General features: G+C 40.2%; 1 protein-coding gene across 9 annotated transcripts in view; it reads right to left on the bottom strand.

The window, feature by feature from the left end:
* Positions 1–23,134, bottom strand: part of OXR1 (oxidation resistance 1) — a 262,445-nt gene that overhangs the window by 70,330 nt on the left and 168,981 nt on the right. For 2 of the 9 annotated variants that reach the window (XM_061373375.1, XM_061373383.1), the window contains exon 1: positions 3,793–4,005. The exons of 6 other annotated variants lie outside the window; for them this stretch is intronic. In XM_061373375.1, coding sequence (XP_061229359.1) covers positions 3,793–3,946 — 154 coding nt within the window. In that variant the 5' untranslated portion in view covers positions 3,947–4,005. Of the gene's footprint in view, positions 1–3,792; positions 4,007–23,134 lie in introns of those variants that run through there. One more of the 9 variants, XM_061373381.1, reaches the window with a different exon arrangement.

The following is a 23,134-nucleotide window of genomic DNA, read 5'->3' as shown; positions in this document are numbered from 1 at the left end:
GATTCGGAGAAAACTCCAGGAACAAACTTGCCAACAGTTTTCAAGCTGACAAGCAGGTATTCTTTATTGCGGTGCCTGGAGACATGGGGGATAGCGCCTCCTAACACGTGTCCCCCAGTTGCCACACAAGCCGTCCTTTTATAGTCCCTGGGCATACATACATATTCATGAGGCTACGTATGGATTACATAATTTTCCAGAAAGTTCCCCACATGCGTACAGAATTGTGGTGGTGGTCTCTGAGGGTCGCTTACTTCTTCCATCAATCTTCATCACTTCTGGCAGCCTTTGAAGCATGCGCGGTAGATGCTTATACCAGCTTAGATGGTTCATTAGCACCAGAGACATAATAATCCTCCTACTTGCCAGTTAGTTTAACTGTAGCCCGTCCTGGACACCTGTGGTTCCCAGATACTCCTTATCCCTGTGTCCTGTTCTTCTAGCCTGTTTTTCTTAAAACTATGTTAACTATAACGATTTATTGTGAGAATTCTCAGTATGTTCCCTAGCTATACCCTATGTATCATGCACCTCAGTAATTGTCCATTGCTACTGTTATAAAGCCATCAAGCTTAACATTACTTAAAACTAATTCTAAAGGTTTCTATATTCCATTTTGTGATTTTGTGCCCCTTTGTCTCACAGGTCATATGCCCCTAAACATGGAACCTCTGCAGTTTCTCAGAAGCCTCCTCTAACAATGGTACACCAAACCAAAGAGCATATTCATAGTATGGAGCCAGCAGTGTCACTGAAAAGAAGAAAACATACATCCCTTACTGCTAGCCACAGTCCCTCTTTCACAGCAGACAACACAAACAGCACAATAAACTGAGACATGCTGTTGGCTCATTTAAGAGGTTTGTATACATGAGACTCAGAGTGAACATTCAACTTAATTCTGCAGCAAAGATAACCCTCAATCACACATTCTCTAAAGCCTTGACTTGCATCTCCAAGCAAATAAAAATGCATGCAACATTGATATGCTAACATCTACAATATTACCAATAAACAAGAAAGCTACATTCCATTCCAGGTAAATCTAGGCATACATACATACTAGCTCTTTCTAAAAATTATCAAGAGACTATCTTCAGAAGTATTTCAAACCCCACAAGGCTGTTTTGCTGTTCTGGGTTGACTTTTTTTTTTTCTTTTTAAGGAATTTTACACTGAAATTATTGGTAACACCTTTACTAAAGTCAGATACTTTTTCCAGAAATTCTGGTTCTCCTTGCATTTTTATCCGCCACCACAATCATTAATAGATAAAACACCTTCCTAAAGTTATTTCACTGACTTGGCTGCTGACACAAACAGCAGAAACTGGTTAAACAGGTTTACAGCCTCCTGTGGCACTACTTAAGTCTCCCAGCATCTCCTCTTTCTCCCTGCTAAGAAATACTATAAACTGTTCTGCACATACCCAAAGTAGTACGCAGGCTCAGAACAGTGATTTAAGGTACACCATTTGAACAGACTTGCCTCCTGGACTTGGAACCCTTGTAGAGCTGTTCAACTGTTTAGAAAGACAAGCAAGAAAACAATAGAACTTAAATCTACAAATATTACATGAAAAAAAAAGAGATAATTGATTTACTTCTACAATACAGTATGAATAAACCCAGCTGTTTTGTTTTAGAAATGTGGAAATAGGGCTTTAAGGTATTTGTGAGAAACTGCTCTTTTAAGAAGTAATGCATAGTCAATGCTGAACCATACAAGAACAATGAATACTGACAAGATCTTTCTGAAAGTCTTGGGGGGGGGGGGGGGAAGCTAGAGTAAAAATTAGGCCTGGATCCTGAACACCCCACACAGAGACTGAACATTTCAAGTAGTTGGAATGTGCCATTAAGGTTTAAGTTAATGTCAGGGGACTCATCTCTAATTAAAACAGTTTGGATTTCAACTGAAGTATTCTCATCATCGTTACAACTTCTACAGCACTCATTACCAGGGCTCAGGCAGCTTGTAGAAGCCACCAAAACACTTGCCAAAGAAGAATCCTCAAGTCACGAGTATTTTTTTCTGCCCGTAACTGACCCTGTGAAGGAGAAGACAGCATGGAGCAGTCAAGATCTAATTGCCTTGCACAGTATGCTTTCACTAGGTGAGGAAAACCCCTTGGTATGGTTCTGTCAAAACGGCACATCAAATTATATATACACAGAAACCTATGCTGCTTTCCAGAACTGCAGTCATATTTCATTAACACAAATCTTAAGTATTACATTATGAAAGTATCTGAGGAAATACTTTTCCTGCTCAAAGCTAGGGAAAAGCCGAAAGATTGTAACACAGTCTAAGTTAATCCTTTGTCCCAGGGCAAGAGGAGAAGAAGAGTTATAGAGATCTTTTTGCTTCAAGAAATCACACTTATCACAGCAGACGCTTTATACCAACAGCTGAACATATGGCCTTGTAATAATTAAAAGGCCAGCAGATGCTGAAGAGTTTTACTGACATTTCACTTCTGCAAAAGAACATAAGCAATATTTGTCAACAAGCCTTTAACAATATATACAGGCCTTATTCAAAGTACTTAATTTCACTGCTGAAAATCAACTTACTGTCCCTTTTTCTCCCTGTCTTAGTGAAGAGGGACACAGAATAAAGAAAGAGGCACTGTAAATATAGGTAGTTATCTATTATTCTTCTGTGTGAGAAATGATTTCAGGCACACAAGGAGACATCATCTACATTTGACAGGCTGCACGAGAATTCCTATTGCCTTGCCTGCTAAAGTAACAGATTTTGTTTCTCTTGAGGAAAAAACGATTTTACTCTTCTACGTGGAAGGAATTAATAAATTTAATTGTCTTTAATAATGCCTTTCAGTAGAGACCTGACTTCAACCTTATCTACAGACCACGATAAAGATGCGATCAACCACTCAGCAGAGAGCTCTCGAAACAGGGAAAAATGCAAGATTTACTATTCATTGTACACCATTCTTGATAGTTTTATAAAGTATTTTCACAAATTTAACTTTACACTCTTTCCAAGCAGTCCTAAGACCATGCTACTTTTACTAGTTGCCTTATGGCTTGTTTTTAATTTCCAAACAGTAGCATTACCTCCCTAGAGTGCTTACGGGCCAGCCCTCTTCTGCACACAGTCCCTGTACATTCGCTGTCCACCCCTCCAGTTCTCACGGTATTGTTTGCCAACCTAAGCCTGATCTTCAGTAGCACACAGGAGGCAGACACCACCTCGTACACAACAGAGTTCTCACTCCAGGGAGCTTGTGTTCCAGTCACCTTCCCTCACCCGGCTCAGCAACAGTACCAGAAGTGTGTGTGGGACGGCAGCAGGTAATGAAAGTAAGTGGAACAGCACTGCCGTGAAATCAGGAAGACGTAGAACAAGGGCAAGGCTGGCTTTTGTACTCTACCCGTCCTGTGCCACCACCCCTTCGGGGCGCAAGCTCCGCTCAGGCAGCCACCGGGCACAGGCAGGAGCCCCGGCCCCGCAGCGGGACAGGCCGTGGCCCAGGTACCGCACGCCCACCTTAGCCGTCTTCGACCGCCGCCCCCTCCCTCAGCCACCGCTCACAGCCGTCCCGGCGCCAAAGGGAAGCCCAGAGACCGCTGCAAGTCTCCTGGCCACGCGGGCCGCTCCCCGCAAGTGGTCCTCTCCTCTCCCGCTTCTGCTCCCATTCGCGCTTCTCCCAGAGCTCGCTCGTCTCCAGGAAAGCTCGGAGGGGCTGAGAAGCCGAACCCGTTACCGGGGAGGCTCCTGACCGGCCGTGGACCCCGCCGGCCCCCACCCCTTCCCCGCCGGTACCTGGCGCCGGCTCGGCGGGACTCTCTGCCCCTCGGCTCCGGCCGTCCTGGAAGCGGACCTGGCGGAAGCCGCCGGGTACGACACCCCAGAGGCGGCTGGCAGTGCCGCGCAGGAGGCGGCCGCCCTTGCCGGTGAAGGCGGTGAGGTAGTCCATGGCGAGAGCCACTAACGGCCGCGGAACCCCATGGCCGGCCCGGACATGCAGCTTCGCTAGCCCCGCTCCACAACTCGGGCAAACTTTGGAGCTCGGCCCCGCCTCCATTTAAAGGGGCCGCGCTGCCGCCGCCGGCGCTGGGCGCGGACGATTGCGACCTGGTAGCCGCGTAGGGAGCGGGCCGCGACAGCCGAGGGCATGGGGGTCTGAGGCCACCCTTGCTTTCCTCGCCGGCCTCGTCCGGGCCCGGAACAGATTCGCTGGCGCCTCGCGGGGCCGTGCGGGTGAGGCCGCTCTGCGGCGGAGGCGCCTCACAGCTTTCCAGCGAGTCACTGTTTTTCACACAGGCTGGCGGAGCGAGGGGGCAGCCTCCCGAACTGCTCTGCTGCAAGAAGAGGGCCCGTCGTGGGCACGGCTGTTAGGGGTGAGGCCCGAGTGCAGGGCGGGTGGGCACCTGGATCTCCTCCCCGCCTGCGTGACCACTTGGGACAGCGCTGCCTTTCAGTCTGCCATCTGTACATCTCCATGAACTTACTTCCAGTTTGGGGTTTTAGTATGTTTTGTGGAAGCTCACTGCTTAACAAGCAAAGCTTTTTATTAACTTTATAACGTTTATGTTCCAGCTTTCCTTTACTAAGAACCATGGAAATCAAGAGTAAAGGTAGCTTTTAAGTCTTCTCACAGTTTTTGATACTAAGATGGTTTGCCACTGTAACTGTAAAGCAAGACCAGCTGTGAGTGACACTGTGTGGTTTTGCTGTTCTGGGTTTCATCCCTCACGCTCAGTTTTCTGTCATCTGGGATGACACTGTCCTCGCTGTGCTAGGCCAGCCCGTGTCCCCCTGCCCTCCTTCGAATATTTGCCCATGTTGACACCTGACTCAACCTTTGAACTGTCAGTTCAGCCATCCTGCAGAACCTACTAGATACACAAATGTTTCTTTCTTTCTTAAAAAGACATTTGGTTTGTGGGGGTCATTTGTGCCCTTGCACTTTTTGTCCTCGCAATTCTTGGGACTTCTAAAGTTTGGAGAACCAAAACCAGTTAGAGCATGATCCAACATTTTAACAGAGAAATACCTAAGACATTGAATCTGTTACTAAAATCTGCTTTACAATGTGTGTTCTGCAAGTATTGAGGCTGGAAGAACAGCCATATTGTTATATTTAATACCTGTGCCATAGATCTTAAAAACAGAACTATAATGTGCTTATATTCTAAACAGAGAATGATGCAATTATATACTGCATTTAGCTGCAAATGAAAGTATTGTTTAATAAAAAATGCTCTTGTAGAGCCAAATCTATTGTGTACATGCAGAACAGAGGAACAAAGTGCTGAGCTATCTCAACTCCTATTCACTTGTAGCAGCTGCTCAATTAAATCAGAGTTTAATGTCAGCATTTTGGAGCGCTCATTTCTGAGGGTTACTTGATGTAAACATACACTCAAATCAACCTTTCTACTACTTAAATCGGTTCCTGCTCAGGAGATAATGATGCTCAACACTCTTTCCACACACACCACACCCCCCCATGCCCTCCCCCCCACTAAAACGTTTTCTCTGAAACAGAATAAGAAGTTTTCATCGGAATTAGCTTTCCCTCCCTCTCTCCCCCCAAGACCTGCCAATAGAAATGGGTACGTAATCTGCCTGTTTCAGGAGCAATGAATAAATCAGTCACTGTGGTCTAAGTACCACTCGATGTTTGGTATATAAATTATTCTGCCTACCAGATCTGTCTTGCCCTAAACACTGTAATTAGTTTTCATTTCATTACACTGTTTCTGCTGTGGAGGAGCTATGGTTGGTCTTTAGCCCTGTTGATTCTATTTTAGGCAAAATTTACCCACATCTTTGCACCAGGCATTAGTTTACACAGGTGGTGCTTTGAGCTTTCAAAACTTTGAGCTAGCTTGTCCACCAGAATTCTAGCTACATACACACGTCTCTTTCTATACTGATTGCACATATTTCCTCTGTGGTTTGGAAAAGTTCTGTTTTGTTTTTGTTTTTTTTTCTTTCTCTTCCAATCCTGTATTATAGAATCATAGAATTGTTCAGGTTGGAAAAAACCTTCAAGATCACTGAGTCCAACCTTTAACCCAGCACTGCCAAGTCCACCACTATACCATGTCCCAAAGTGCCACATCTACACGTCTTTTAAATATTTCCAGAAATGGGGATTCAACCACTTCCCTGGGCAGCCTGTTCTAGTGCTTGACAACCCTTTTGGTGAAGAAATTTTTCCTAATATCTAATCTAAACCTCCCCTGGCCCCTGAGGCCGTTTATTGTTATATTGCAATGATAGAGGCTACAGATTCAGCTAACATTCTGAAGTATTCAAGGTAAATATTTTGATAACTACAAATTAGTTACATTTTAGCTGTCTTCATCTGCTTTGTTCACAGCTAGTCTAACTGAAGTATAACCACCTATTACTGCAATACAATTTTCATTAAAATCGTTGCCCATACTCAAAAGCATCCATTTAGCAATGTTTTTACTTAGGAAGAACAAATCTTTCAATTGAACTGTCTTAACTGTAAAAACGAGATTTAGGTATCTGTGTTCAGAAAAGATAATAGTACTCTTTATGATCAGAGACGCTCATTGACTACTGATAAAATTTAAAGGCTTTAAGGTAATACAGTTATTAATAGTACATTGTTATTACATTGTAAAGAATACAGTCAGAGCTATACTACTTCAGCAGGCCTCTTCAACACAAAAATCCAGTAGTACTATTGTGGGCTTTAAGATACTGTTTCTACTTTGTTGTGCCATACCTACGATAGCAAGATTTTTTACAAAGATGTCAGGTCTGAAAGGCTTAATCCCATGTTGTTCATAACATCTAATATACTGGGATTTAAGATTATAGGCCACATTTCCCTCTGAAAAGACTTGTAACATTGCTCAACTTTTTAATGGATAGTAAAGACATAAACACTACATACGTAAGCAATGAGTGTCCCTTTTGCCATAGAACGAAACCAAATGTAAATATGTTCTACAATATTTATAATAGTTTTTTACACTTATATTGATCTTGAACACCTTTATAGAAACTTGACCATTGCTGCCTTTATGTGCTCAGTGTCTGCAACCAACCAGGATTTCACTGAGGGGTGGGCTAGTGTTTCTGTTTGATCTCTGCAACAAGGATCTCTCCTGGGTTTATTTTCTGGCCTGTGATACCAGGTTCAGAAACTAGTATCACTGATATCACAGAGCTTGTTAAGTCAGTCACTTAAAACTGGCCCTCCAAAATAAGGAGCTGACCTCACCTGCTCTTCATATAATCATGGCATGGTCTGGATTGGAAGGGACCTTAAAGCTCATCTAGTTGCACCCCTGCTGCCATGGGCAGGGACATCTTCCACTAGAGCAGGTTGCTCAAAGCCCTGTCCAGCCTGACCTTGAACACTGCCAGGGAGGGGGCAGCCACAGGTTCTCTGGGAAACCTGTGCCAGTGCCTCGTCACTCTCATAGTATTTTTTGTTTTTTTTTTTTTCCTAATATCTAATCTAAATCTCCCATCTGTCAGTTTAAAGCAATTAACCCCTTGTCCTACATGCTCTTGTTAAAAGTCCCTCTCCAGATTTCTTGTAGGTTCCCTGTAGACACTGGAAGCTGCTCTAAAGTCTTGCAAGCCTTCTCCAGGCTGAACAGCCCCAACCTTCTCAGCCTGTCTTCATAGGAGAGGAGCTCCAGCCCTCTGATAATCTTCGTGGCCTCCTCTGGACTCACTCCAACACATCTGTGTCCTTATGTTGGGGGTTCCAGAGCTTGTGCCTGTTCCTGTGCTACCAGTGTCAGCACAAACATTCATTTAGCAGGTTGGTGAACCTGCAGTAAAGGTGATCCATTTAAAAGTATCTTCTAGTTTAGACAGAACTAATTAAACTTTAGTTTGTAAACACCTGTGGAAGCACAACATGCAAAAAACCAAGAGCAGAAGTGGCTGGATGACAGGACAAGAAAGGAGGAAGGTGCAAGCAAGCTTATTTGTATTCAGGGCCAGTGTATGTTAGCTCAAACTGACTGTGCAACTGTGGCACAAATGGAGATGCCTTCCTATTGGTATTACACACAAATCCAACTTCAGTAGCTACAGAAGTGTCTGACAGAATATATCTGCATTTGTGATGCAACACTTAATAACATGTTATGCTAATCTGTTGCTGTAAATAAAGGCACAACCTGGTCTTGTAGCTGAATCCCAAAGTACCAAACCAGAGCAGGGGAAGAGCTGCTTGAGCTGCCTTCTAAAAGAACTGGTGGTGTAGGGAAGGGAGAACAGGTGTCAGTTGTGGTCAAAAAGAAGAAAACCAGAACAAATTAAGGAAAGAGTATTTCCAAGTCTGACAATTATACATATATATAAGTATTTTAAAGGAGATGAAAAGAAAGATAAAAACACAGCAAGTGGTGCTGAACTGTCACTTCTTTAGGGACAGATTTGTTGCTTATGAAAACAAGTGCAAATTGCAGCAGCTAATGCAGGCACAATGCCAGCAGATGCTGTGCAAGCTTCCTTAGGTCTTGGCCAGTTTAATGCCTGGTGTACAGGATGTGGGCTTCTTGCAATTCATCTTGCCAAATTTCCAGCACTACCTCAAACAGTCAGCAGAAGTACACCAGGCACTAACACATGCCCCTATTTAATTTTGTGAGAAGCAAGGTTTGTATATGCTTTCTGAAGTGAGAATCTTGATTTCAGTCATCTGTCAGTATTCATTTGTATGTAAGTAACTTATACGCAAGAATGTAATTTTGACAGTCTGAACCAAATGCCTCAGTTAAGCTTCCTTACTCATTCTGCAGGCACCAGCTCTTCTCAGGTGATGCTAGGAGGATGCTCTATGCATTTGTTAAGTAGTCTAAATTACCATGTCTGGTCAAGACCTTACCATTTATGTGGTTGCAAAACCCATAATGAGTGGCTAAAATAGGGGTCTGAATTAGAACGCTCGTAAAAGCCTATCTCCTCCTTCAATTTTTAATGAAACCTATTTTTAATAATGTAAAATAATTCAAGAATTTTCTTCCTAGTGAAAAAGAGAAACTTCTAAGACATAGAAAAACAGACTGCAGTCTGTCTTCTGTGCTGTTTCAGTGAAAATTAATTACAATGCAGAATGCACATGCAGCCCTTGAAGGAGAGACTAGAACTGAGGCATGCAGACTCCCACATTCTCAGGCATATTTCCGTATGAACCCACCAATTTGTATGATGAAGTATGGAAGTACACAGTTCTAGAAGTAAAAATGGTGGCACAAATCTATTTTTGTGATTCAGAAGGTCCAAATAGTTCCAAAGGGCAATTCAGTGTCACTATATATTTGGGAGAAGTTGAAAAGAGATAACCAGTAGGCGACACTGAGTAAATGGGCCTATTTAAAGCAGGTTCTTCAGAGAAAACTGTGGCTTAGGTGTGTCTGTCCATACAGGTTTCACAATACCACATCCACTTTTCAGATTAGACACTCGACAAGAAGGAAGCTGTCATCTGCATACTAGCCTCAGAAATGCTAAACGTGGAATTTCAGACTTCACCAGGTAGGGATATAATTCTGTTTTTACTAACCTGCTCCATGTAAGATTAGAATGAAATGGGGCCAGCCTCTGGCTTGACCACTGATGCTGTTCACTGTCCAGCAGAAAATGTCACATTGAAGGGACAAGACAGAATAAACATGGGCATCAAGAGAATTTGGAGTCCTTGGTTCTGGGATGCGAAACTTCAAGTATACCTTATGTTTTGTATCTGATTGTGAAATAACAGTGAAACAGGCAGGAAGCCACTACAGCATCTCTTTTAGGGGTGTTTCTTTCTCAGTAGAAAACTGAATCAAATTCCTACTTTATTAATATTTCAAATCTGGCTCAATAAATCTTTCATTTCCTTTTGTAGAAGCTGTAGAAAGGTACCACAATTAGACGTTAGGTTTCTCCAGGCTGAGGAGAACATTTGGACCTTGGGCATCTCAGCTGCCCCTTACAATGCATTTAAGCATTGAAACATGCAGTCCTAAGCACTGTTCCTTAGGTTTAATTTCATAATATTTGAGTACCATAACATTCACTGTGTTTATTTTTTGTCGCATCAAATCTAAAGTTTTAGGAGGAAAAGCCACTGCTGTCAGATGTCACTGCAACATCTGACCTGTTTGTGCTTTTTCTGTTCTGATATAGGTTGCAGTTACATAAATGTTTTTGTTTGTTAGGTTGGTACCTAACCTAACCAAGTCAGATTATTTATATTTGAGAGAGCCCAAGAAATCCTTGTTACCTTTGAGGATAAAGCAATTTTTGCTTTTCTAGCCAGATTCCAAAACTCTTCATACCACACTTTAAATTGGAGAGTAAATATAGGAATACATACAAATAAAATGTACAATCCAATCTAGGACATTACTGAAACAGGAAAAAAATAAATGTTAATTGATTCACAAGTGTCCTGTACTGGCACACACAGCATAGTTACAAAAATGCATACTAAGCATATGAAGCTGAATAGAAGTGTGTTTTCCTCCATAAATACACTTAACTGCATCCTGCAGAGTAATTTGATCAGATTTCAAAAGCATGCCACAATTTTTTGACACTTGCAAACATCAAATTTTAGCTGCATATGGTCTGAATTTTCAAATATTCAAGCAAATAATAACCTTTGCTGCCTCTGCAGTTACACATCTCTGAAAAAACGTATCCCAGAGTCACTATCCAACTGTCATTGATGCTATAAGGTTTTTTTCAAAAAAGCTGTGTCAGAATTAACATTACAAAAATGTGTATTCTAAAGCTAAATCTGTATTTTTTCCCCCCAAAGTATATTTACAGTTAGATGACTAAATGGCGCATTCTACAATACCATTATCATGTCAGCATTTGTTAAGTATCAAAGATACCAACTCAGAAATTTTCAAATATGGCCTTGGGGACGAAATAATATCATATTAGGACTTTTCTAGGTTTATGGCAGAACTTTAGTTTCAACTGCAATTACATAGCTCTATATATAGACCACCTTATCAAATAAACATGAAATGACCTCCAGGTCTTCAGTTCATACTTATTTGGTCAGTAGTGGCTTATTATAAACAGAATGTTCTCTTCTGTTCAGGAAATTCTATGAAAATTAATTTGGACCCTAAGGGGTATGCATGTGTGCCTGCATATACAGATGCCCATGCAGTTTAAGGATGCTCACTAGGTATAAAACACTAGCTGAACAAAGTTAATTTTCAGTAGACACAGATGTCTCCAATCTTAATTTCATCATCTCATTGACATTTTGTTCTTTCATCATGTGTTTTGAAACTGGATGTGGAAAACACTGACAGTATAAACTGATGACTCTGTAGTATTTACTAGCTAATCCCAGCCTCCACAGAGGCATAAATTATGCAAATAATAAATAATTGCTTACAAAAGGTGATCAGAAAATTTATTATTCCTCAGGCATTTGAATCTAAGGCAAACAGTCTTGACTTTTTTTTTTTCCTTTTTTTTTTTTTGCTTTGTAACTATTCTTGCCTTAATACTCATTAAATGCTTATCATGTTGTTAATGTACTGTATTCCTGTAAGAAGGTTACTTACACTTGCTCGGAAACAATAGAACTGGATTCCAATTCACAATAGACATTTTTACATTGCCATACTGGTTCATAATAAAATAGAATGTCCCTCTGGTAGGATAGAGTTATGCCATGCACCATTTCTGAATACTAAGCAGTCATATCAGAACTGAGATTTCAAATCAAAGCATTGATACAGTTCATTAAAACAAAAAATGTCTGGTTTTGATCAGTATCTTGCCATGTCATGACCATGACTCGTGACTTGCAGGTATTCCTCATAGTTATAGCAAGACCCTCATACTTTAGAAAGCCTTAGTCCTGTCTTGGTGTGGGGGGGGAAAGCTTACATTAATGAACACTTGAAGCAACTCTGTATGATAATAAAGGTTCAGGCTGTTCGAAGACATAATCGACTGCTCTCACATGCTCCCATTGTATTCAGTTGGCATCAAATCATTTTCCAATTCAGGAAACATCATGGCTCTTAGCTACAGGTTGAGTTTTCATTGCAACCTTTAGACGTGAAGATATCTAAGATACAAGGATCTTTTTAATGAATTCAAACAAAGTGATTTTTCTCAGACATCCAGAAAAAGCAGACTTAAGGACAGCTGATGAGCAGCCACATAATGCCAGGTCTAAATAGGAATGCCATCTGAAGTACAATGGTATTTTATAGATAAATGGGTCAAAAATATGATCAGAATTCTATCAGGAGCCAGAATAAAGCTAATGGCAACAGCTGATCCTTCTGGTTGCAATTCTGTTCTTGTGACAAGAATTACTAATTTTCTATTTTATTTACTCCTGCTTAGGCAGTGCATTCTAGGATTAAGGATTAGTTAAAAAAATAAAGCGAATTCTGTTCCATTCTTTGCTACCTGTTTTGTGGTTGTTCTCCTTAAGTAAAGTAAGTGTATGAAAGCCTTTTGTACATACCTTTTCCCAAGCCATCTAAATCTGTGCAGGACATTCCTGAAATTTTCTTTTGAATGAAAACCAGGAGGGAGTATGTTGATCTTATTAGAAGTAAGTTCTGCTTTTTTTTTTAATGTTAAACCTTGCTTCTTAAGGAACATCTGGTCTCTGTCTCCTTCCCTCCCCCACTGGTACATCAGAAACGTATGCCTGATTCATTTGCTCCCATAGTATCACGTAGAAAACCTGTGGATGGTTACTCACTCTGTCCTTTTGGGGATAATTACTACAATTTATCCTAAAAAATCAAATACATCACTTCTAGCTAGCAAAATCATTTGAAAGCTGTCCATTACTATATTATTTCTGAATTAAGAAACTGTATCCTATACATACTAGGTTTCACCCTGAGATTTAGCAGATTAACTCTCACCTCTCTCTCTCTGTCTTTGATTACTGTCACAGTTATCCCCAGAAATGATTTGAAGTCTGTTGTCTCTCTTGCATTCAGTCGCATTTAGCTGCAACACTGTATACACACCATTGAGAACCCAAGCACATACACAGCTTTAAAGATCCTGTTTGCCTTTCTGATTTATTTCCTTCTATGTGTTTAGATGGGCTCTTCTGTAGGCTTCATTTAAAATGCTTAATGGCATATCTCCCCATCTTCCTCGAATTTCGTCTGAGAATGAAATACTGTGTACACATGCTGTATACAAAATCCCAAATACAAGTGATGAGTAATTAATGCTTATCTGTCAAGTTTTTTTACTCCAGTGCTTCAGGATCAAGACTCAGAATTGGTAGGTGATTTGGCTGGCAGTGGTTAAGTGTGAAGCACTAGTGACATGCTTGTCATCAAGGGAACAGGTTGCTATGTTTATATAAGTCAGAAGCTTATTCCTCCCAAATACTGGTCCTAATGTTAATGAATTATACTAGTTCCAGGTTGGAAATATATAGAGCATACTGGTTTAGCCATAAACCTTAGTCAGGCCAACAAACCTTGGTGAATGGAAAGGTGATGATTAGAATAGAAGGGATAAAACCCCTCTATTGTTTAGCTTTGATCTGTTTTCTTACAAAATACAAAGGGAAAAAAACAGATATTTGAATAATGATGGAATTTGCCTCTCAAGTTCATACAAATCTGATGTTGCAGTCATGCACAGCTTATGGCTTATTGCTCAAAGCTACTGAAGTAAGATGTGCTTCCTAGTAGCACAGTAACCTAAGTGTAGTATAGTGCAAATGTCTCATTTTTGTTCCAGAAACTGTAGTGATTGGCCCAGCTAATCATCTGGGCTGGGTGAACTGATGCAGAAATAAGGTTGTGGTGTTGAGTGCTGAGATGTTGATGCTGTTTCAGGATACCAGGGCCACATAAGTAAGTCTCACTCTGCATAAAATGCCAAGCTTAATTTTTATTAGTAATCTACCATAATAATTATTGATTATAAAGACTCAGTTCTTCTTAAATATAGAGTATTAAGTATGCTGTTGTGGTCTTTCTCATCCGTCTCTTCAAGCACCAAAATTACAGCTATTCATTTTAAAGTTCAGTAGTGCTGACAGATTCTTAATTGCTGTAATTAAATGTAATCTTTATTAGGAGCCCGAAAGCAATTTGAAAAAAAGAAAAAAGACTAATGTTTTAGACTTGTTTTATATCCCCTGTAACTTTGGGGTTTTCTGCACAGAAAGCTTTGCTGGATTCTGTGGCAGTAAAGGACCTCTGGTGTTACTTAAGACTTCATGAAGGAATTAAATTGTAATAAGAGAATTAGAGGACATCTGGATAAGTAAAATAGCAAAGTATCAACAAAACTGTTAAGTCTTCATTTGTAAATCTGTAGTTCTTTAAAGGAGTCAATAAGCGTATGGATAAGAATAATCAATTTATAGCAGTGTACTTATATTTTCAGGTAGCTTTTTCATGTCCCTCACCAAGAAAATGAAGCTGTTGTAGGACGAGAGGACTCATCATTTAATATCCTTTAAAGTACACAAGCAAGAATCAGATTTCATGACAGAGGAAGAATGATTATCAGTGCTGCCCAACAGAGATCAATGCTTTTCAACTTCCTAGATTATTAGTCTAAAAGGAGAAAACAAGAAGATGCTGGAGTTTGCTGATGATAGAAAATTATGTGGGAAAGTCAAATTTACTGGAAAAAAGTTAAAAATTGTTCCATAATACAGATAATAAAAAAAGGCAGGTGAAATTCACTGTTTATAAATGCAGAGTAAAGACAAGCTTTCCTGAGTGCATAACTATGTTTATACATATACATAGTGATGAGCTTTAAATGAGCTATTAGCATCCAGTAAAGAGATATATGAAAATGTCAGTCAACAGATACCTGAAAAGCCAAATAAATATGAATTATTAGAAAAATATAGTTACACTACTCTCCAAATTCTTGTCATGAATATAGAGTACTGCTGCTAACCCTGTTTCAAAAAACAAAAGATGCATTGTACCCAGACATGTTACAGAAAAAAGCAGCAAAAGCATTAAGCTGCTTCTTGCTAGGAAAGCAGAGAAAAAAATATGATGTGGGAAGTAGAAAATAGAGAAAAACTATTCACTGTTTGTCATGATAAGAGAAGTAGGGGCATCTAATGAAATTACTAATAAGATTTAAAGAAAAGGAAACACTGGAACTAGATGATCTTAAGGTCATTTCCAACCCTAACCATTCTCTGGTTTTATGATAACTGAATCACAGAATTCATTACCACAGGATTTTCTGTAAGCCAAAACTATGAATGCTTCAGAAAGCAATCAGAAAAGTTCATAAAATGGGTCATCAAGACCCATTAAGCACAAGAATGCAGATACGTACTCTGCTTTGGGGAGTCCCTGTGCCACCAACTGCCTAAAGCTCAGAGGAAATACCAGCAAGGCGTCTTTCCATACTTGTCCTCTTATGTATTCTTTCCCTAATTGCTACCTGCTGCTGGCTGCTGTGGGAAACAGCACACTAGGCTGGATGTGAGTAAAACACTACCTGTGCCTTATTCTGCCTGGCCATTCTGATGCTAGGACTTGACAGGAAACCTCTCTTTGGTCCCCTTGTTCTGGGACCAGGAGAAGTCCTCAAGTTCTTGGGTCATTTGCAGTGTGAAGGGGATGACCTCTACAGAGTGAGCTCAGAAGAACAGGTCTGGGGACTCGGAGAGATATGAGACACCTCAGATCTTGAAGCACAAACGGAGAAAAGTTATTACTTTGACTTCATTCCACTCCCTGTTTTGATCTCTTGAAGTGAACAGGAGTTGGTGTGGCTTTTCCATATCAGTTGTCTTATCCAGAAAATCAGACATCTCACCAACTGCCGATGTTGGTGACCTCGTTTAAGGAAGGGTCGTGAACATTTGTGGGGTGGCAAAGTCAGGAACCTGCATGGAAAAGATTCCAAATGGATTGTCAGGAAATTCTCAAATGTATAAGCATTAAGAGCTCTGAAGCTGTGCTCTACAAAGGAAAGCAAATGTATAAGAAAGAACTTAATGACAACCACCAAACAGCCTGGGTGGCTGTAGACTGGCCTGGGAAGCAAACTGTGACTCTGAAAGGGCAGAGAACATGTCCTACCACAGCTTTGGATTTAGCACAACAAAAGTCCCTCTGTGCTGTCTCAGCTGAGCTGCAGAGCTTGCTGGCATGCAGGGCGAGGAGCCTGCCCACGCCCTGGCTCTGCAGATGCCGCTCCACACTCTCCAATATAAATAGTTGGCACATGAGTTTCACAGCGCTGTTCTTCCACACGCAGGCACAGGAGAAGTGATTCTTTGGTTTTCAAAAATGAATGTGAATCTTCAGAATTCACAGCTTTCAGGAAATGGGATCATATTTATTTATTTATTTTGTAATCCAAAATAATACTTGATTGTCATGCAAAGTTATTGTCAGGAATGGAACAGCTATTGCGATTGAGAGGTGAAGTGGCCCACAGAGAGTGTTTCTGAGAAAAGCCTGTAACCTGGTATTTCATTTTTTTTATAAAATGAACGTGGAAACAGTCTGTCAAGTGTAATGTCTACTCATGTATGACTTAGCAAATGGAATGTGATACTTTACCAGAAGACAGGAGCAGCACTACCCAAGATCTGCTTACCAAAGTCCTACAGATGCATCAGAATTAGATCTCTAACAGGCTACAAAATTCCTGCTTGCAAAATGTACAAGATGGAGCTAAAATAAGTTTAAAACACAAGTCAGAGGGGAGATACTCCTGCTACAGATGCACTGTGCAAAGCCCTTGGAGCTGTTACTTTGCCTTCTTTGGCCAAGCACAGAGACTATGAGCATGGCCACAGTTTTTTTTTTTTCCCCCAAATTGTGTTCCATGCCCAAACAGAGAGAAATCGGAGGACTGTGCCAAACAGCTATGATCACTTGTGACTTAAGCTTCCAACACTCAGGTGTTCTGATTGCTCCGCACTTTGAGAAATTGACTTTGCACTATAGTTTACTTTCTCTGGGTTTGGTTCAACTACCAGCTATCAACTGGTAGAAAGCCACATTTTACCTTGCCTCTGTGACTGCTACTGTGTTTTCTCTCTTGACACACTTTTTGCTAATGGGACAGTATGGGATATATGGAGAGTACTGGCTGGGTTTTTAGAGTATTTTTCTGATAGCTCAGAAGTGCAGTGCAACTGGGGTGACAGCACAGAACTACCCCTTGCAGATCCTACAGGAGAACACAGGAATCAGATAGTGAATTGTCAGAATGAATAAGGTAAGTTTATAAATACCATCATTATTCTGACTTCTGTTTTCAACACTTCTAGGAAAACTGAGGGGAGGCAGAGAATTTGTATTTGTTTGGCAATGAGACTGAATTCAGATCTTTAAAATGCACACATATAAAACAACCATTGGCCCCAAAATTCATATGCTAAGCAGATTCCTGCAAATTCATGCTAATGATTTTGCTTCAACGGTGAATACAGACATTGCAGGTGCAATTTGGTAGATGCATAACAGTCACCAACAAATATTTTAAATTCTTAGTATCCTCCATGCTTCCCATGTCTCTAGATTAAGAATATTCTACATGATTATTATGTTTTGCATGTACTGCCTTATTTGACTATTAGACTTCATTTGTATTTTTAAGGACACTGTATTTCCTCTGTTGCTTATGAAATTCAACTGACAGAAGCCTTAATAAATATAAATGGTGTTTTCACATGGTGCACATTTTCCATTTGTATGTAATGAGCAGTTCTTAAATTAAGGTATGCTCCTCTAAAGAATTCTTTTAGCCTCAGTAACATAAAGTGTCCAGGCTTTTTACTATGTAATTTGTATTCAGCATTCTCTTCATAAGGACATCAACCTCAACACCATTTCTGACATGAAGTACTTTACTTCAGCATATCATTCTTTTAGTATCAAATGTATTCTGTTTTTTTGTAAGTCACAGAAAAACAGTGTTCTTTCAAATGAGAAGTACAGTAAGTTTTACACTGAATACTATTGCCTGTCCTTATTTTCTGTGAAGACTAGTTTTTTGCCTTTACTTTTTAAAGCCAGCAGGTAGAAAACAAGACAGCAAAAAGTCTGAGTCTATGAAGTGTGCTTTGTATGTTTTTTATGAATGCAGTGTTTACTTATGAGATCAGAAATGTTGAGGTCAATTAGGACTTGTAGACAGCACACTACGATTCACTGTTTCTCAACAGACTTCACATTTAATATTACTTTTATAGGGCATGATGACATCAGGGAGCACAAGCATTCACTTTCCAAGGTTATTTAGACTGGATGACACAAGGACTTGCTGGTACCACAAACATTCCCCACCCCTCCTACATGGATTGCATGTAAGCCTGCAAAACAAGCTTGCAAGTGCTGCAGGGCCCAGGATGAGTAATTTGGCAGATGCTTAGAAAAGATTTTTACTCAATGAAGTAGCAGAGAAGAGTAAGCCTTTAGTGGTGATATAAACAAGGATTTCAGGAGCAATGTAATGGTCTGCGGTCACCGCAACTAAGTGCTGCCCATGACACACTACGACCAAATGGCCTGGATGTGGAAGCTGTTTTTCCATTTTGCAAACTGGTTGTCTGACTCAGGAAGATGGTGTCTCAGTCAACAAAACAGCATCACAGCATGGCTAGACCAGACAACATTCTGTGTTGGGAAAACACAATATATTATACATACTTGATATCCACTGCAGTGTTTTGACTGTTTAAATCCTTTTCCATTTATTTGAATAGCAAGATATTTCTTCAAGTATCAGCATTATTACCCTAAAGAAAAAGAATTAGGAACAGAAATTGTGTGCAGCTTGCACAGTCACACAAGTCTTAGAGGGCAGACTGCCATGGCATGTTGCAGATAAGGAAATCTTGCTCAATTTTGTGGTTTGCCATGCCTCTTGCATTTCAAAAAGACATTTTGCATCATTTGCGGGTAAAAATAAATTCTAAAAAGCAGAGCAGCTATGGTTTGTTTTATTGCAAAGCAATATTGTCCTTTCCTCCCCTCAAATAAATTCTTCCCTTGTCTTAACAAAAACATTAATGTAAGCAGGTATTAGTACCACTACATTCTCTGTCACTCCCCTTTAAATTAACAGACTTTCTAACATTTTTTTAGACTTTGTGTCAAACACTTCAGATCATCTTGTTCCAACCCCCCTGACATGGGCAGGGGCACCTTGCACTAAAACATGTCACCAAAATGTTGCATACGTTCTGAGGCAATGGAAGGGTAACCATGCTGGCCAGTCAGCCCTGCTGTGAGTCAAAAGGCACTCCATAGAAAAGATACGTTATTGCCATCTACATATGTAATACAGAGAGTTGGATTTCTTTAATATAAGGATCTTCGGACTGATCTCCAGTGTTTGAAAGTACTTGCTTTGTATGGTCTTTGCCTTCTGTTTTCCGGAAGTACTTCAAGTAGAAAATCCAAATATTAGTCGAAGGCTATCTGCAAGTAGACCCATAGGGATGATCTTCAAACCGTTTTCAGATGATGCTCTTCCTCCTTTCTTCCAATGCACATAGACTCACAACCACAACCAAATTTACCTGAGACACTGCTTGTTACATTTACTCTCTGTTACATGTAGTAATACTTTTTTTTAGGAGGGGAAGAAAAGAAGTGATTTTCAATTGAGTGATCTTGTGAACCACTTTGTTACTTACAGCAAAGTATCATGTGATTGATTCAGTTGTACTTTAGTAATTCACATTCCTCAGAAGTCTTTTTTTTTCCTTTCGCAGTTTCACTTATATAAAACATACGCAATATTTAAACTAGCGCCACTGCACTTCTCTAAATTAGGTTTTCAGATGTTCAGTGGGCTTGTACTGTAATGAAAAGATGGTGCACTCAGTGAAAAGGTGGCACTGCACACGCTGTCATGGTGCTGGGGAGAGAATGTGATTTCTCTAGTAACTGATAAAACTATCACAGCAAGGAATCAGCAGCAAACTGTGACAGTGTTTTCATGTACGATAATAAACAAACTGCAGACTTCCTACCCGAAAATCTTTACAGAACCGCTGAACAATATTAAAAAGCGTACAAACAATCACAAAATTACTAGTTTTCTCTTTTAAAATATGGCTTTCAATTAAAACAGATTTACTAGGAAACAGTAATAAACTGCCTGACTCAGTTTTCTCAAGCAGAACCTGTACTGAACAAAATACAGATGCTTTTAAAAATTTTTAATGCTAAATGCTTAATTTTTCATGACCCTTATCTTTTACATCCATGTTGATAAGAACAGCCTCTTTTTGCACATAACCACTGCCTGAGCTAATAACAATAGTTTTATACAGCTGACGATAGCGGTACACATAAAGTTCAGCTGCATTGAGGAGACACTTTCCAAAGTGCGTGTTAGCTTAGGATCAAATAGAATTTTTAAAGGCTGGGTTTCTTAAACACTTAGCCTCACTTGATCCCTTTTAATAGGAAGGACTGTGTACAGTGGGGATACTGGCAGAGGGAAGAAGCTAAGAACCATTTCACTCACAAGAAATGGGAGTTCCGTGGCTTTTTTCCTTACTGTTAAAAAGGTTTGACAGTGTAAACATTTAAGGTCTTATCTTCCATTACAACCCGTGGCTATTGTTCTGCAGGACAGAATTTACAAGGGAAGGAAGCAGTTATTTACCACATCTGATATAATTTTCCAAAGAAAGGACACACCATGATTCACATACTCTGAATGAATTCCTTATATGTACAGGAACAAATCTTGACCTCTAAGAAGGTACAATCTCTGGTGTTAGCTTTACAGATCATACCCTAGAAATTTCTCCAAAAGGCAGTCTTATGCTGGTACATTCCTCCAGTGCAGAAGTACTTGATGGAGATGGCACTGGTGTAATGGCTTAACTCTAAGGCACATGAACCTACTGAATGGGCATGGTCAAAAATTAAAAAGATAGTCTGGGCCAATTTCTTCTGGCTTCTTGGGTCACACTCTTAACTCAGCTTTGTTTTGGGGTCAAGACAGAGGTTGTTTGAAGAGCACAGAATGAGATGATTGGAAAGCACTGAGTGGGGATCTATGAGACTTTACAGCAGAACCCCTGCTGTAATGCTGTGATGCTACTGCAAGTCCTGCACTTTGCTTCTCTTACTCCACTACAGAATCTTAATTCCAAATGTTAATGAACTGGCTAGTACCCAGGGCAGAAGAGATAATAAAGAGAAAAGTGAAAGGGGAACATTCTCTTCTTAATTGTTTTCAGAACAAACCCTGCATGCAGTAGAATTAATGTAAAGCATTTGATCAAGATTTGTTCATGCCAGACACACCTTTTCTTGCCTCCTTACTGAACACAGGAAAGTGTGTCTTCCCGAGGGCATTCTGCAGTTTTGAGAAGCAATGTTGTGACAGTGGAAAAGTACAAGTCTAAATATAGCACATTTTTGTCAAATTTTGTTTAAAAGAATGTTTCAATAGATACCTGTTTAAAACTGTGCCTTGCTATTGGTTCCTATGCAAACACTTTTATTAATGGGGTTTCTGCAAGCCTGTAATACCAGTATGTGGCCAAAGAGGGGACTGATTGCTTTGGCAAGTGTTCAGGCCATACAATGGACCTTAGGTTCACATTTATCTTTGTCATAGTCCAAAGTGCAGGAGGTTTTACTTTTTTGTTTCTTACTTTTTGTTTACTCACTGGTTCCACTTCTCTGGCACATAAGAAACTATGTCCTTGAAAAGCACAAAAAGTACAGTTAGCTACTTTATTTCCAGAGTATTTCGTTCCATGATGGATTCTAACTCACAGGGCTCACAGGTTTCTGTTTATACAAAAGGAGGAAAACGTGGTACTGAGAAGGCAAGAAGGAGACTATCTCTGAGGCATGGGAATTCAGTATCTGAAAATCCACACAGCACTGAAATCACAAATATCAGAGTTGGAGAGTTTTAAGGAGAAAGAGTAGAAATAGTAAAAAGACCACTGTCTCTAGCAGTCTATGTTCCCTCATTGTACACAGCACTTCAGGATACCATACATTTCATGCATAACCCTGTGAGGGGTAGTGGAGGAATGGGTAGTTACTGGAAGAGAAGGGAGGAAGCGTTCTTGCAATTTTTATTGGTCTCTTCAAAGGTTTTTCTTAGCGCAAACGAAGGATTCACAGACAGCACTTCATTTTGCCCCCTAAGCAGGAGAAAGTCACCTCTGGGAAATGGCATTTAGGGAACAACAAGCAAGTCAGGTCAGGGTCTCCTCACAAGTAACATCACCTGTTGCAGGAAGCCTATGTAGTGTGGTTCTTCATACTTTACTGAAGCTTGAAGTCCAAAGCTTGACTACTCCTCTGTGACTGCAAGCATGTGCTCTGCCTCATCTGAGTACCTAGAAAACATTTTAACCCCCCCTTCTGTTTTCTGATTTACTTTTAAAGCTACATATTCTTTGCAGTAAGTTTTTATTCACATTGCATAAACAGCTCTTCAGGCACTGCTGTGATACAGTACATTCCTACTGCAATGAGAATGAGAGAATGATAAAACAAAAATTAGAAAGAGGCAGGGAAAACTAGAGAAGAAAAAATCTCAGCACTGATGAAATATACTATCTTTTTTTCTTTCCCTTAAAATTGCAGTTAGTTAACCAAGTATTTCATAGCAGTAGACATTAAAGGATATGCAGAACTATGTAAAGAAAGCACATTTAAAAATAAGAGCTGTGGTTCCTGTCAGTTATGATCTTCAATAAAAGCAGTAAGCAACCTTTTTGATAACTTTCCAACCCCTGAATTTAAGTCCACATTTAAGGGGAAGACTGCATTAATTTTAATTGACTTGTCATTTTTATTAAGGATGACTTCAATGTAATTGAATCCTTCTCCTGTAATGCATGAAACAGTCCAACAGAGCCTATACTCCAGCAGTAAGAGCAGCATGGCTGTAATGCCAGTGTAACTCTGGTTCTGACAGTCACTTCTGAGTACTCTGGTTGAAAGCGGTAAGTTTTCACTGCAATTTTTTTGTGGGCACAATATTGATGCTAGAAGGAAAGTCCATCAGACAAAGTCAGTTTGAACAAAGCACCTTGTCTCACAAGGTGGCCAGACCCTGGAACCATATCAAAACAAAAGCCAGAAGCTGCAGGCAATGGGAGGAACTGCAGGAGAGTCCCCCATCACTGAAGTGAGTGCCAGCT

The sequence above is a fragment of the Neopsephotus bourkii genome, unplaced genomic scaffold (genome assembly GCF_033783945.1).
Source record: "Neopsephotus bourkii isolate Nb327-2 ecotype Australia unplaced genomic scaffold, CSIRO-AGI_Nbou_v1 NB_1630, whole genome shotgun sequence".
NCBI classification, from domain to species: domain Eukaryota; kingdom Metazoa; phylum Chordata; class Aves; order Psittaciformes; family Psittacidae; genus Neopsephotus; species Neopsephotus bourkii.
This window is presented reverse-complemented; position numbering and strand designations above follow the sequence as displayed.